We start from the raw sequence: 15,736 nt of genomic DNA on the forward strand, positions 1-15,736 counted from the left end.
TTGAAATGGAGTTTTGTTCTTGTTGCCCAGGCTGGAGTGCAATGGCGCGATCTTGGCTCACCGCAACCTCCACCTCCTGGGTTCAAGCAATTCTCCTGCCTCAGCCTCCTGAGTAGCTGGGACTACAGGTTCCTGTCACCACACCTGGCTAATTTTTTTTGTATTTTTACTGGAAATGGGGTTTCACCATGTTAACCAGGCTGGTGTTGAAGTCCTGACCTCAGATGATCCGTCCGCCTTGGCCTCCCAAAGTGCTGGGATTACAGGTGCCCACCGCTGTGCCTGGCCTCATTTTTGTACTTTTAGTACACATGGGTTTCACCATGTTGGCCAGGCTAGTCTCAAACTCCTGACCTCAGGTGATCCCCCCATCTTAGCCTCCCAAAGTGCTGGGATTACAGGTGTGAGCCACCATGTGACATTTCTATACATTTTAAAATATGTTTTAAAAATTATGTTAAAATATGCATAACATTTACCATTGTAACCATTCTTTTTCTTTTTTTTTTTTGAGACGGAGTTTCGCTCGTTACCCAGGCTGGAGTGCAATGGCGCGATCTTGGCTCACCGCAACCTCCACCCCCTGGGTTCAGGCAATTCTCCAGCCTCAGCCTCCTGAGTAGCTGGGATTACAGGCACACGCCACCACGCCCAGCTAATTTTTTTGTATTTTTAATAGAGACGGAGTTTCACCATGTTGACCAGGATGGTCTCGATCTCTCGACCTCGTGATCCACCCGCCTTGTCCTCCCAAAGTGCTGGGATTACAGGCTTGAGCCACCACGCCCAGCCCCATTGTAACCATTTTTAAGTGTCCAGTTTAGTGGCATGAAGCACATTCGCATGGTGTGCAGCGAATCCACGTCCAGAGTGTTTTCGTCTTCTCAAAATGAACCTCTGCCCTATGAAATGCTAACTCCCCATTCCCCTCTCCCATCCCCTGGCAGCCGCCACTGTACTGTCGGTCTCTGCGGACTGGAATCGCTACTCGAGGGCCTCAGGTAGGTGGAATCATGGAGTGTTTGTCCCTCTGTGTTGTACTCAGCATCATGTCTTCAGAGGTTATCCACACTGGCCCCTGTAGCAGAATCGCCTTCCTTTGTAAGGCCGTGTGTGTCCCGTCTGTGGGCGGACTGCGTGTGTCCCCTCTGTGGGCGGACTGCGTGTGTCCCCTCTGTGGGCGGACTGCGTGTGTCCCCTCTGTGGGCGGACTGCGTGTGTCCCCTCTGTGGGCGGACTGCGTGTGTCCCCTCTGTGGGCGGACTGCGTGTGTCCCCTCTGTGGGCGGACTGCGTGTGTTCCGTCTGTGGGCGGACTGCGTGTGTTCCCTCTGTGGGCGGATTGCGTGTGTCCAGTCTGTGGGTGGACTGCGTGTGTTCCCTCTGTGGGCGGACTGCGTGTGTCCCGTCTGTGGGCAGACTGCGTGTGTCCCCTCTGTGGGCGGATTGCGTGTGTCCCCTCTGTGGGCGGACTGCGTGTGTCCCCTCTGTGGGCGGATTGCGTGTGTTCCGTCTGCGGATGGGCACTTGGGTTGCTTCCACATCAGCTGTTGTGAACCGTGCTGCCGTGAAGACGTGCGTACAGATCTCTTCGGGTTCCTGCTTTCAGTTCTCTGGGGCATATACCCAGAGTGACTGCTGGATTACGAAGTAACTGTGTTTAACTTGTTTAGGGAAGTCACAGCAACAAATGACATTGGTGACATGTACGGAATCCCATAGGGAGAGTGTGGAGGGATGCACGGGCTGCGGGGAGCAGGATGCAGGCTGTGGGCTGGTGCAGTGTGCTGCACCTGTGGCGGCAGCAAACGCAAGGACCCACACAGAAGGCAGGGCTGCTCTGCCCCGCCCTTCCCACGTCATGTTCTTAATGGTGAGAGCACAGGTTGAGTTCAGTGTGATCGTCCAACAAACTGGCTGTGGGCGGTGTGGGTTGTTTTCTCCAGTTTATTTATATATTCTTTTGAGACGCCCAGGCTGGAGTGCAGTGGCACCATCTCAGCTCACTGCAGCCTCCGCCTCCAGGGCTTATGCAGTTCTCATGTCTCCACCTCCCAAGTGGCTGCGATGACAGGTTTGCACCATCACATCTGGCTAATTTTTGTATTTTTAGTAGAGGGGATTTCACCATGTTGGTCCAGCTGGTCTCAAACTCCTGACCTCGAGATCCGCCTGCTCAGCCTCCCAAGTGGCTGGGATGACAGGCGTGAGCCACCACACCTGGCTCTTTTCTCCAGTTTCTTACTGTGAAAAATTTCAATTATTGACAGTTTTTAAAGAGTAGTCAGGTGAATGGTGAACTCAGCAGCTGTTTGTGTCCTGTGTCTCCACACATTGTGAAGTTGTCACAGTCGTGGCTGTCTGTTTACTGCTGGATCCTTTGTCATGTATCTCCCAACAGGAACAGGTCCCACGGGACCACAGTCCTGCTGTCACACCGCCGTTATCCACACCCCCAAGGGATGGTTTTCCTTCTCACGACACTGATGTTGTGAAGCGCCCAGGCCAGTTGCTCTGCGGAGGCTGTCACAGCCTGGGCATTCCGTTTCTCACTGCTCACCTTAGGCTGAACATTTCTGCCAAGAACGCCGTGGAGGCGGAGCTGTGCACACATTTACTTCTCAACCAAGCCATGCAGGCCGGTTAGGGAGATGCAGACGCAGGTGGGCTGGGTGCTGTGCTTCCTGTGGCAGGGTGTTCTCCGGGGACACTGGACCGAGGCACTCTCTGTCACGTGCTCGGCTTGGCCCCAGACTGAGGCTTAGCAGTCCTCCAGTTCATCATACGAAGGGCAGGAGAGGCTGGCAATAGGGCGTGAAAACCAAAACCCCCAGCTTCCACACGAGGCCACACACGCAGCGCCAAGGCTGTGCCGGGCTGAACCCCTATGCCGACACCCCTGGAGAGCAGCCGTAGGGCTGGGCCTGCCCTTGTTCACTAAGAGGATGAACATGGCCGTCTGTCCAACTCAGCCTCCTATCTCCATGATATGTTAACATATGGGCTCAAAACAACACATTTCCTTTAACGTTTTAAATGAGGTAAAGAAACAAACGTGGGCCTGGTGCAGTGGCTCCTGCCTCTAATCCCAGCACTTTGGGAGGCCGACGCGGGTGGATTGCTCGAGGCCAAGAGTTCAAGACCAGCCTGACCAACATGGAGAAACCCCATCTCTACTAAAAATACAAAAATGGCGAGGGCCTGTAATCCCAGCTATTCAGGAGGCTGAGGCAGGAGAACGGCTTCAAGGCAGAGATTGCAATGAGCTGAGATCGCACCACTGCACTCCAGCCTGGGTGACAGAATGAGATTCCATCTAAAAAAAAAAAAAAGGAAAGAAAAGAAACAAAGTAAGTTTTTTTTTTTTTTAAATAGGGTCTTGCTCTGTCACCCAGCCTGGAGTGCAATAGTGTGATCTCAGCCCATTGCAACCTCTGCCTCCAGGGCTCAAGCAATCCCCCTGCCTCAGCCTTTCTAGTAGCTGTGACTATAGGCGACACCATGCTCAGCTAACTTTAAAAAACTTTTTGTAGAGATGGTGGTCTCACTATGTTACTCAGGCTGGTCTAGAACTCCTGGGCTCAAGCGATTCTGTCTCCCAACTAGCTGGGGCTATAGGTGTGAGCCACCATGCCAGCTAAATTTTCTGTTTTTCATTATTTATTTATTTTTTTGAGACAGTTTCGCTGTTGTTACCCAGGCTGGAGTGCAATGGCGCGATCTCGGCTCACCGCAACCTCCGCCTTCTGGGTTCAAGCAATTCTCCTGCCTCAGCCTCCTGAGTAGCTGGGACTACAGGCACGCACCACCATGCCCAGCTAGTTTTTGTATTTTTAGGAGAGACGGGGTTTCACCTTGTTAACCAGGATGGTCTCGATCTCTTGACCTCGTGATCCACCCGCCTCGGCCTCCCAAAGTGCTGGGCAGTTTTTTATTTTAAAAAAATTAATGTTGGCCTGATACAGTAGCTCACATCTGTAATCCCAGCAGTTTGGGAGGTCGAGGTGGGTGGACTACTTGAGCTCAGGAGTTCAAGACCAGCCTGGCCAACATGGTGAGACCCTGTCTCTATCTACTAAAGATACAAAAATTAGCTGGTGGTGGGGGCGTGCACCTGTAATCTAAGCTACTCGGGAGGCTGAGGCAGGAGAATCGCTTAAAAGCCCAGGAGGCAGAAGTTGCAGTGAGCAGAGATCACGCCACTGCACTCCAGCATGGGCGACAGAGTGAGACTCCATCTCAAAAAAAAAAAAAAAAAGTAGTGTTCCGCAGTCTGGTTTTTGTTTATTTTTCCCTATTCTTTCTGTATTTCTGAAACTCAGCCTGCTGCAGTTCCTGACAGTCTTTGAAATAATTGCACACTGGTTTTAATTGTGAACCTGTCTGAATCTCCATTCTTTTTTTTAATAATTTTTTTGAGACAGGGTCTTGCTCTGTCTCCCAAGCTGGAGTCAGTGGCATGATCTCAGCTCACTGCAACCTTGCTCTTCCGGGCTCAAGCGATTCTTCTACCTCAGCCTCCTGAGTAGCTGGTACTACAGGCGTGCACCACCATACCCAGCTAATTTTTGTGTTTTTTGTAGAGACAGGGTTTCACCATGTTGGCCAGGCTGGTCTCAAACTCCTGACCTCAGTGATCCACCCACCTCGGCCTCCCAAAGTGTTGGGATTACAGGCATGAGCCACCACACCACACCATTCTAGTTTTTCTCTGAAACTTAACACTCTGCTCGAAGAAGGGCTCATATATAAGGATATTGAAACAAATGTTGTTGGATATGATAATGGTGCTAGAGGATCAATACATACACATTTCGTATTCCAATTTCCCAAAAACAGCAATCAGATGTCTACAGGTGCTACAGATCACTCTGCCGGAGTTGATTCTGAGGCTGTCCTTGAGGACCCGTGCCAGGAGATGTGCCCTGGAAGTGACTGTCACAGATGCAGGGCGCAGTCCCCCAGATGAGGCATGGCCTGACGGTCTGCGCTTGTGGGGGAAGGTTTATTACACCTTCTCCCAGGTAAACAGACAGCAATTCCTAGAGCAGCTCCGGTGTGTGTGTCGGACACCTCTGCAGGGCTGTGTGTGGCTCTGCCCTCATTTCAGTTAGAGTTGAGAGTACAACACGTTTTCATGTATGAGCTTTATAAAACCTAAGTCTGCTTTCTACTCAGTCAACATTTAGACATTGTTCTTTTCACATGACTCTCCAGTTACTAAGGTTTTGTTTGCTGTCAAATCTACACAGCCTTCTGTTTTTTGGTGAAGACATATTATGGACTTAGAGCTTTCTTTCCTTCCACAAATATTTTGACATTGCCATTTTTGCCTTAGTTTACACAACTGTTTTTGTAAGCCCTGGATCTGGTTTTCACATGGGTGCCTCTGGGGACTTGATTCTACTTCCATTTTTGGTCGGCAGTGGTGACTGACATTTCCTACTGACATGCTACTTCTGAAGACTGGTTCCGCCCGCTGCCTTCAAGTGGTACACAGGAAAGCACTGAGCGATGAGAAGAGTTTTTTTGTTCCTCTCTGTCAAATTCAAAGGCAAACATGGAGGGGTTTTTATGAGTTTATTTATGATCACTGGCCAATAGCCCTACGCTGTGATACCATGTTCTTTGTTATAGAAACCGAAGAGACAGTGGAGAGATCCTTATTTTAAAATCAGGGTCATGTAAGTCAATGCACATTTATACTTCCTGTCATTCTTGTCTTCTAATAGAAAATACATATGGGGACTCCTGTACCTGGAGATGTGAATTCCATAAAGATGGAAGCATTTAGGAGGAGGCAGTGACACTGGCTCCCACAGGTAGGTAGCAGTCACCCAGCATGAAGCAAGCTTGCAGACAAAAGGAAACTGTGCACGCCTTCGAGCAGTGTATTTCCCAATATTTTCCATTTTGACTAAGTCAACAAATGTGTGCCGAATGGCTTCTGTGGCTCACAGGTCGCCGCGGGCCTCCTTTCACCTCTGGCTTGGAGGGAAGTGATGTTACACTCAGCTGTCGTTTTGCCCAGTCAGTGCCTTGGGTTGGAGGCATGGGAGGTGGGCCTGGGGAGGCCATGGCACTCATGGAGTGGCAGGGCCTGGGCCTCAGCTCTCTGCCCAGGAGCTTCCCCAGGCCAGCCAGGCTGGTCAGACTCTGGCATGTGAGTGTCCCCACACTCACTGTCCAGCCACACCTCTCCTACCCCCATGGCAGGATCCCAGGAGCAGGCCACTCAGCAGTGGGCATGGACTCAGAGCAAAGCAAGATGGGTGCCTCAAGAGCTTGGTCCCGCCCAGGCCTGAGGCTGCCCCCGTTCCTGGTGAGGATCAGAGACAGGATACTCTGCCCGCAGTGCCTTCTGTGCTATTTCCGTGTCCTGCACCAGGGACAGTGTAGCATGGACTTTGAAGGTGGAACCTGGCCCACTGTGCTGTGACTGGATTTGATGTCACAGACTCTCCTCTGATACCAGGGGCCTCACCTTGAAGTGGGCCATCCTGGGATGGGTGTGCAGCACCTGCAGGCGGGGTCAGGTGTCCTCTCCAGCAGTGAATACCGACAGCACCAGGTATCTGTGTGCTGAAGCACCTGGAAGGTGCCAGTCCAGGAGCGGGCTGTGGTAGCCAGGAGCAAACGGAGGCTCTGGGGCTGCTGCACACCTTGTCATCTGTTGCTTGCTCCTGGGCAGAGTGGGCCTTTGCACCTGTTTATTGACCCAGCCCTGGGCACAGGCTGCCGGTGTCTGTGCAGACTCAGTTTTTCCTCCAGATGATTGAAAACCAAACTCTCAGGAGTTTTGATATATTTTCCTAACTTTTCCCAAGTAGAAGCATTCTCATTTTCTCTGTGATGATCTCACGTTGTCTTCACACGCATTGTTGTTTGCTCTGTGGGGCCTGTGCTGTGATGCTCGGAGTGCGGGCTGCCGTTTCACTGGCGATTGGCCCTGCCCTCCTTGGCTCTGGATGTGACCATGTGGCATCACCTCACCTGTCTGTTGTCTCATCTGTAAAATGGGAGCAACTGTGATAATCACACTTCTCAAGTCTGTTCTGAGGACTCATGCTGTTACATCTGAAAGGCGCTTAGCACAGCGCGCAATGTCAGGTATATACCATACTAAAATATTAGCATTCTATAAACAGAATGGCAAACTTTCATTTTTAAACATGTCCACCTTTTTGCTGTAAACTTACGGGGCGCAGGAGCAGCTCTGTTGCACAGACACACTGCGTGGTGGTGACACCTTGGCTTTCAGCGCCTCCGTCACCGGAATAACATAACCATTCCCACTAAAATCTCCCAGCATCCGCCTTGCCCTCTCCCCGCACCTTCCACGTCTCCAGTGTCTCTCCTTCCACACTCCACACCTATGTGGACATGGAGTTAGTGCCTGCTTACGGGTGAGAATGTGCGCTGTTTGTCTTCCTGTGTCTGGGTTGTTTCACTTAGGATGATGGCCTCTGTTTCCATGCGCGTTGCCGCAAAGGACAGTTTCATTCTCTTTTACAGCCGATGGTATTCCATTGTGCCTATGCACCATGTCTTCATCCAGTTGTCTGTGGATGGGTGCTTAGGTTGATTCTGTGTCTTTGGTGTTGTGAATTGTGTCACAGGAAACATGCAAGTGCGGAGATCACTTCAATAGATTGATTTCTTCCCCTGTGGATACACATCTAGGAGTGGGACTGCTGGATTGAATGGTAGTTCTGTTTTTAGTTTTTGGGGGAACCTCCATTCTGTTTTCCAGAGAGGCTATGCTAATTTAAATTTCTGCCAACACGTCCTTGCCAGCGCCTGTGGTTTTTTGCCTTTAATTTTTGGAAGTTTGCATTGCTAATAGAATATACTGTAGTTTTTATTCTTTTTGAGACAAAGTCTTGCTCTGTTGCCAAGCTGGAGTGCAGTGGCGCAATCTTGGCTCACTGCAACCTCCCTCCCCGGGGTTCAAGCGATTCTCCTGCCTGAGCTTCCTGAGTAGCTGGGATTACAGGCGCCTGCCACCACACCCAGTGTGTGTGTGTGTGTGTGTGTGTGTATATATAGTATTTTAGTAGAGACAGTTTCACCATGTTGGCCAGGATGGTCTTGATCTCTTGTCCTTGTGATACGCCCGCCTTGGCCACTCAAAGTGCGGGGATTACGGGTGTGAGCCACCGTGCCCGGCCTTGAATATTCCGTAGTTTTAAGGAAAATACCGGTATTCGCATATGTATACGTGCGCATCAGTCTGCGCCTAGAGAGCGGGGACCGGGTCCACGATGACGAGTCACATCGACGCGCTCCTTCAGCATATAGTGACCGAGACGCGCGCGTGGTGAGGCCGAGCCGCAGAGATGCGTGGCCGCCACCCCTGCCTTGCCCGGGCCATCTCCCGACCGCTCCCTTCTCTATATTCAGGTCTTGGCTCTACGCCCGCCTCGGAGAGGCCTTTGCCCTGGCAGCCGCCCCGCGCCGCCCTGGTTCTCTCCCCGTCCTCAGAGCGCCCACTCTGTCAAGCCGCCTGTGTCTGTGGCTCCCCGGGCAGGCAGGGCCTGGCGTGCCCCGCGCTCCGCTCTGCCCTCGGGACAGAGGTGGTTAGGGAAGGCGGTCCGTGTCCTCAAGGCAGAGGCGCCTCGCAGATGGTGCAACAGACCGGGCGCTTCTGACCGCGCCGCTGGAGGAGGGCTGGTGGCGGAGGCTGCGCCACGTCTACGCCCCGAAGCAGGTGGTTGTCAAGGCCTTCAGGCCACAGCTGCTGGGCCACGTGTGAGTCCGGAGCTTTGGAGCTGCGGGGTGGGAGGTGGGCGGAGGAGGAACAGCCGCCTAGAGGCGGGGCTCTCCAATCGCCGGCCAGGGCAGAGGCGGGCGCCCTCCAATCACAGGCATCGCAGAGGCTGGACCCTCCAATCACAGGTATCGCAGAGGCGGGCGCCTTCCAATCACAGGCATTGCAGAGGTGGGCTCCCTCCAATCACAGGCATTACAGAGGCAGGATCCTCCAATCACAGGTATCGCAGAGGCGGGCGCCCTCCAATCACAGGCATCACAGAGGCAGGATCCTCCAATGACGGGCATTGCAGAGGCGGGCGCCCTCCAATCACAGGCATCGCAGAGGCGGGCGCCTTCCAATCACAGGCATTGCAGAGGTGCGCTCCCTCCAATCACAGGCATCACAGAGGCAGGATCCTCCAATGACAGGCATTGCAGAGGCGGGCGCCCTCCAATCACAGGCATCGCAGAGGCGGGCGCCCTCCAGTCACATCCATCCCAGAGGCGGGGCACCCAGAAAGGGTCAGTTTCAAAATAGAATTTTCTCAGGATGACGTCAAATCAGAACCGAAATGTGCGGTCTTGCCTTTGGTTTCCCACCCGGACCTGCCTTTTGGCTTTGGCGTGTGGGACCCCGCCGCCCGCCCGTCCTCGGGGTCCTGTGCTGTGCAGGTTACGTCGTGTCTGATCAGTAGGACGCGTCCCTTGGGTTCACGCCCTCTTTCTGCAGTTGTAAAAGTCTGAAAGCTCAGACGGCAGAAAGGTTTTGCTCACTCGGCGGCAAAGACTCATCTTGCAGCAAACCTGACCCACGCTGAGGCAGGTGAGCCCCGCGGTCCCGGCAGGGGAGGTGAGCGTGTCTGGGTGCTATTGCTGTGGAAGCCCCAGCGTGTTTGGTCACGGGTGCCAGACTCCGCCCCCAACACTTTCTCCATGCTTACCTGACTGACATTATTACCTTCTCTGAAATAGTCTGAATTCCAAGCCCTGTGTGGCCCTAAGGATTTTGGATCAGGGATTATGTACCTATAATATAAATAAGCCGTATTATTTACAATGATGAGTTTCTGAATCTTCCTTTTTTTTTGAGACAAAGTCTCAGTCTATCACCCAGCCTGGAGTGCAACAGTGCAATCTTGGCTCACTGCAACCTCGGGCTCCTGGATTCAATTGATTCTCCTGCCTCAGCCTTCTGAGTAGCTGGGATTATAGGCACCCACCACCATGCCTGGCAAATTTTTAGATTTTTAGTAGAGACGGGGTTTTACCATGTTGGCCAGGCTCATCTTGAACTCCTGACCTCAGGTGATGTGCCTGTCTCGGCTCCCAAAGGACTGGGATTACGGGCGTCAGCCACCGCACCCAGCCAGAATATTCACTTTTAAATGTGGGTGTATATTCAGGTCACTTGGGATTGAAAAGAAACGCTTATGGGACTTTATATTTAGAAGTTCTGTCGGTTGAAATATGAACCCGTATCTGTTGTTACCGTGGTAGGAGGCTGGAGCGCAGTGTATGATTTGTGCGAACGCTGTTAATTTTATGCACATAATTGTTAAGAACTTTCTAATAATAAAATACAGAAATAGACGAACAGTTGATACAAACGTAAAGAGGGATAACATGGTTCCTAAAACATGTAAGTAATAGTATCAAGTGTGGTGGGAAGATTAGATTAGAGGCAATTCCGACCTCTGTGTTGGGATGGACTGGCGTCCACCGCACTGTCTTCTGCAAGGACAGGGTTTAATTCTGTTGCTGACAGTTCTTTTAAGAAAAAGTACTAGTTTGGAAATTTTTCACAGATACAAATAAATGACCCCTACATTTAAAATACTATTTTAAAAATAAAATGTCATATTTATTCCTTTGTCACACAGTTTATCCTGTTGAAGGTTATATTGGCTTTGGCTAATCAGAGATTTTGACACACAGGCATCCAGCTGAAATGTGGCTTGGGGCACCCCTAAGATGTGAGCTTGTGCTGTATAAGGAATCCACTTTAAACATCCGCTTTATATCCTTTATCTGTCACACTTAATGGCTAAATTTAAAATACATATATTGGGTGCAGTGGCTCATACCTATTGTCCCAGCGCTTTGGGAGGCTGAGGTGGGAGGATTGCTTGTGGCCATCTATGCATCCACTCACCCCGCCACCCACTCATCCATCCATCTACCTACCTGTCTGTCCATCCAGCCATCCACTCACCCACCTACTCATCCATCTGTCATCTTCCCTCTATTCATCTAATCACCTACCCATCCACCTATCTACCTACCCATTTGTCCATCTACCCACCCACCCATCCACCCACCCATCTACCCATTCATCTACCCATCCACTTTTCCATCCATCCATCCATCCACCCACCCACGTACCCATCTGTCCATCTATCTCCCATCCATTCACCCACTGACCCACCCATCCATATATTCATCCATCTATCCACCCACCCACCCACCCACCTATCCATATAGTAACCCATCCATCCATCCACCTATCCACCCACCTACTCACCCACCCAGCCATCCCGTCCATCCATCCATCCATCCACCCATCTATCCAGCCATCCATCCATCCACCTATCCACCCACCTACTCACCCACCCAGCCATCCCGTCCATCCATCCATCCATCCACCCATCTATCCAGCCATCCATCTATCCACCCACCCACCCACCCAGCTATCCATATAGTAACCCATCCATCCATCCACCTATCCACCCACCTACTCACCCACCCAGCCATCCCGTCCATCCATCCATCCATCCATCCACCCATCTATCCAGCCATCCATCCATCCACCTATCCACCCACCTACTCACCCACCCAGCCATCCCGTCCATCCATCCATCCATCCACCCATCTATCCAGCCATCCATCCATCCACCTATCCACCCACCTACTCACCCACCCAGCCATCCCGTCCATCCATCCATCCATCCACCCATCTATCCAGCCATCCATCCATCCACCTATCCACCCACCTACTCACCCACCCAGCCATCCCATCCATCCATTCATCCATCCACCCATCTATCCAGCCATCCATCTATCAACTTACTCATCTGTTTATCCATCAACCCATCCATCCACCCATTCACCCATCCATCCATCCATCCATCCATCCATCCATCCATCCATCCATCCTTTTAAATCACCTACCATAAATGGAAAGCCAACACATGCCTATAGGAACTCATAGTCCTGGTGGTATCAGAAAGCATAGAGAGTGTGACCCTGGGAGAATGGAGGTCATGTTTTGGCTGAGTCTTCAGAGCAAATAGGAAGTTCCTAGAAGGTGACAGGGGAGGGAAAGATGAGGCAGCAGCAGTAGCACACACATGCACGGTGACAGGGAGCAGTTCAGTGCATTCGGGGAGCTCAGGGCTGTGTGGTGAGGACTCGGCACATTCGGGGAGCTCGGGGCTGTAGGGTGAGGACTCGGTGCATTCGGGGAGCTCAGGGCTGTGTGGTGAGGACTCGGCACATTCGGGGAGCTCAGGGCTGTGTGGTGAGGACTCGGCGCATTCGGGGAGCTCAGGGCTGTGTGGTGAGGACTCGGTGCATTCGGGGAGCTCAGGGCTGTGTGGTGAGGACTCGGCACATTCGGGGAGCTCGGGGCTGTAGGGTGAGGACTCGGTGCATTCGGGGAGCTCAGGGCTGTGTGGTGAGGACTCGGCACATTCGGGGAGCTCGGGGCTGTGTGGTGAGGACTCGGCGCATTCGGGGAGCTCAGGGCTGTGTGGTGAGGACTCGGCGCATTCGGGGAGCTCAGGGCTGTGTGGTGAGGACTCGGCACATTCGGGGAGCTCGGGGCTGTAGGGTGAGGACTCGGTGCATTCGGGGAGATCAGGGCTGTAGGGAGAGGACTCGGCGCATTCCAGGAGCTCAGGGCTGTAGGGTGAGGACTCAGCGCATTCGGGGAGCTCAGGGCTGTAGGGTGAGGACTCGGCGCATTCGGGGAGCTCAGGGCTGTAGGGTGAGGACTCGGCGCATTCGGGGAGCTCAGGGCTGTAGGGTGAGGACTCGGCGCATTCGGGGAGCTCAGGGCTGTAGGGTGAGGACTCGGCGCATTCGGGGAGCTCAGGGCTGTGTGGTGAGGACTCGGCGCATTCGGGGAGCTCAGGGCTGTGTGGTGAGGACTCGGCGCATTCGGGGAGCTCAGGGCTGTGTGGTGAGGACTCGGCACATTCTGGGAGCTCAGGGCTGTAGGGTGAGGACTCGGCGCATTCGGGGAGCTCAGGGCTGTAGGGAGAGGACTCGGTGCATTCCAGGAGCTCAGGGCTGTAGGGTGAGGACTCGGCGCATTCGGGGAGCTCAGGGCTGTAGGGAGAGGACTCGGCGCATTCGGGGAGCTCAGGGCTGTAGGGTGAGGACTCGGTGCATTCGGGGAGATCAGGGCTGTAGGGAGAGGACTCGGTGCATTCGGGGAGATCAGGGCTGTGTGGTGAGGACTTGGTGCATTCGGGGAGCTCAGGGCTGTGTGGTGAGGACTCGGTGCATTCGGGGAGATCAGGGCTGTGTGGTGAGGACTTGGTGCATTCGGGGAGCTCAGGGCTGTAGGGAGAGGACTCGGTGCATTCGGGGAGATCAGGGCTGTGTGGTGAGGACTTGGTGCATTCGGGGAGCTCAGGGCTGTAGGGAGAGGACTTGGTGCATTCGGGGAGCCCAGGGTTGTATGGAGAGGACTTGGTGCATTCGGGGAGCTCAGGGCTGTAGGGTGAGGACTTGGTGCATTCGGGGAGCCCAGGGTTGTATGGAGAGGACTTGGTGCATTCGGGGAGCCCAGGGTTGTATGGAGAGGACTTGGTGCTTTCGGGGAGCTCAGGGCTGTAGGGAGAGGACTCGGTGCATTCGGGGAGCCCAGGGTTGTATGGAGAGGACTTGGTGCATTCAGGGAGCTCAGGGCTGTAGGGAGAGGACTTGGTGCATTCGGGGAGCTCAGGGCTGTAGGGTGAGGACTCGGTGCATTCAGGTCCTCCAGAAACAGGGCGTGTTGGCCTATGAAAGGCCCCAGTGGCCACCCCCACCCTTTGCTTCTCTCTGCTTATTCGGTAAGGCCGAGAGGGTCCAGGGAGCCTTAGCAGGCAAGCCACATGTGGGCCGCACAGCCACCCACAGTATCCCTCTGGGCCGGGTGGGCACAGCTGTGCTCTGGCGAGGCCGCGCCCTCCTCGGCTCCCTGCAGCCGTCCTTGCTCCGTGGGTGTCCCAGTTTTGCTGGCTGTGCCGCTCTCTGGAGACATGGCTGCCCCCCTGACCTGGGTGGGAGTGTAGGGGTGGTTCTGCCCTTGAGGCCTTGACCAGGGGTGGAGAGAGGCTCCTCCTGCGGAGACCAGGTCCAGCCGAGCCTGTGGCTCCATCTCTCAATTGCCCATTTGCGTTATCCAGTGACAGGGACCACCTCCTTGGAGCCCGGGGTTAAGGGGGCCTGTGACTGAGTTGCGTGCTGTGGGCCTGCCAGAACCCTGCCTTCACCCTGGCAGGTGGACTCACTCTGCCTTCCTGAGAGGGAGTCGCGCTCTGTCGCCCAGGCTGGAGTGCAGTGGTGGTATCTCAGCTCACTGCAACCTCCCCTCCCAGGTTCAGGTGGTTCTCCTGCCTCAGCCTCCTGAGTACCTGGGATTACAGGTGGGCGCCACCAGGCCCTGCTAATTTTTGTATTTTTAGTAGAGATGGCGTTTCACCATGTTGGCCAGGCTGGTCTCGAACTCCTGACCTCAGGTGATCTGTCTGCCTCCGCCTCAGCCTCCAAGAGTGCTGGAATTAGACATGAGCCACCGCGCCTGGCCCTGCTCTGGCTTCCTGATAGTGCAAACCTTGATCCTGGACGGTCCGACTCGCCCCAGACTCTCTCAACAGCTAGAACACGCAGGGCTGGGCGCACAGGCCATCCGGGACACTTTGGCCTGGAGACGTGAAGGCTGCTGGTCGCCCTCTGTGGCTCTGTCTTCCCCCTCCTTCCCTAAGGCCTGCCCTTTTAGTTCCTAGATGAACGCCCAGCAAGTTGCGGTTCAGGCCCAGCAGCAGACTGGCCAATGGCCAAGAGTGGCCCACCCTCTGCAGCCCGCCAGGAGGACACCGTTCCTGCCGTCCCCCGTGTCTCAGGCTCCCGAGGCCAGTGCAGGCCACATGCAGGTGGGGTGGCTCACACTGTGCCCTCACGCGTGGCCACATGGGATCAAGGCCAGTGGCTGATGGGCTCCTTGCTGTCGCTGTCCTACTTTTAAGACCCGCCCCTTCCGGAGACATATGTAGACCTGAGTGTGTGGACGGCTCAGGCTGAGCCTGTATCCAAGTTCCCTCCTGCCTGTTCTCTGCTCCGTGAAGGTTGCAAGGACCCCTGGAAGCCCCGCCCCAGATGCAGGCCTGAGCACCGAGCCGGTGAGTGCCCAGCACCCCGCATACCCCTTGGCCTCCCACCAGCTCCTGCCTGGGGTGTCTGGTCCCCACTGTCACCAACAGCCGGGTCCTCCCGTTGTCCCTCCCACCTCTTCCTTTGTGTGCTCAGCTGCCTCCGTCAGGCAAACTGCTTCCCTCCCCTCACTTACATCTCTTCTCTAAGCCCTGGGGAAGGCTCCAGGACCCTGGGCCATGCGGAACGCCCAGGACCGGCCTGCCCGATGCACCCCAGCTGCCCACGGAGCCTGCCCTTCCCTCCTCCCACCTGTGTGGCCAGGTCCAGAGCTTCCAGTCTGCATACCCAGTGGCATGGAACCATTCAAACCCTCCGGAAAGAGCAATCACGGTGAAGCCGCCTTGTTGTCTGGGGTAAATAACCAAGGTTCTCTGTCTCACGGCCAAGGAAGCTGAGGTCGCAGACACACACGCAGAGTGAATCCGGAGCAGGCGTTTAACAGGAAGAAGGAATGAACAGCTGTCAGAGAGGGAGCCCCAGTGGGTGGCCAAGTTGCAGTAAAAATGTTTTTGTAAATGGGCTAGTGACGAGCGGGTGGCCTGTCCTCCCAGGGCCTGAGG

The 15,736-nt window shown here is 54.2% G+C and overlaps 1 protein-coding gene across 1 annotated transcript; it reads left to right on the forward strand.

Annotated features, from left to right (window-relative positions):
- Positions 1 to 951: 951 nt before the first annotated feature.
- On the forward strand, positions 952 to 15,719 carry LOC144577705 (uncharacterized). Its single transcript, XM_078337821.1, has 4 exons — positions 952 to 1,001; positions 14,743 to 14,896; positions 14,990 to 15,142; positions 15,324 to 15,719. The coding sequence occupies exons 2-4, from the start codon at positions 14,797 to 14,799 to the stop codon at positions 15,569 to 15,571; spliced, it is 501 nt and encodes a 166-aa protein (XP_078193947.1). The 5' UTR covers positions 952 to 1,001; positions 14,743 to 14,796; the 3' UTR covers positions 15,572 to 15,719.
- The last annotated feature ends 17 nt before the right edge of the window (positions 15,720 to 15,736 follow it).

The sequence above is a fragment of the Callithrix jacchus genome, chromosome 9 (assembly GCF_049354715.1).
Source record: "Callithrix jacchus isolate 240 chromosome 9, calJac240_pri, whole genome shotgun sequence".
Taxonomy (NCBI): Eukaryota; Metazoa; Chordata; class Mammalia; order Primates; family Cebidae; genus Callithrix; species Callithrix jacchus.

Coding starts and splice junctions, on each gene's coding strand:
- LOC144577705 (XM_078337821.1), top strand. CDS start 14,797: ATGGCCAAGAGTGGCCCACCCTCTGCAGCCCGCCAGGAGGACACCGTT. Junction 14,897..14,989: donor CCAGTGCAGGCCACATGCAG/GTGGGGTGGCTC, acceptor CCTACTTTTAAG/ACCCGCCCCTTCCGGAGACA. Junction 15,143..15,323: donor CAGGCCTGAGCACCGAGCCG/GTGAGTGCCCAG, acceptor CTCTTCTCTAAG/CCCTGGGGAAGGCTCCAGGA.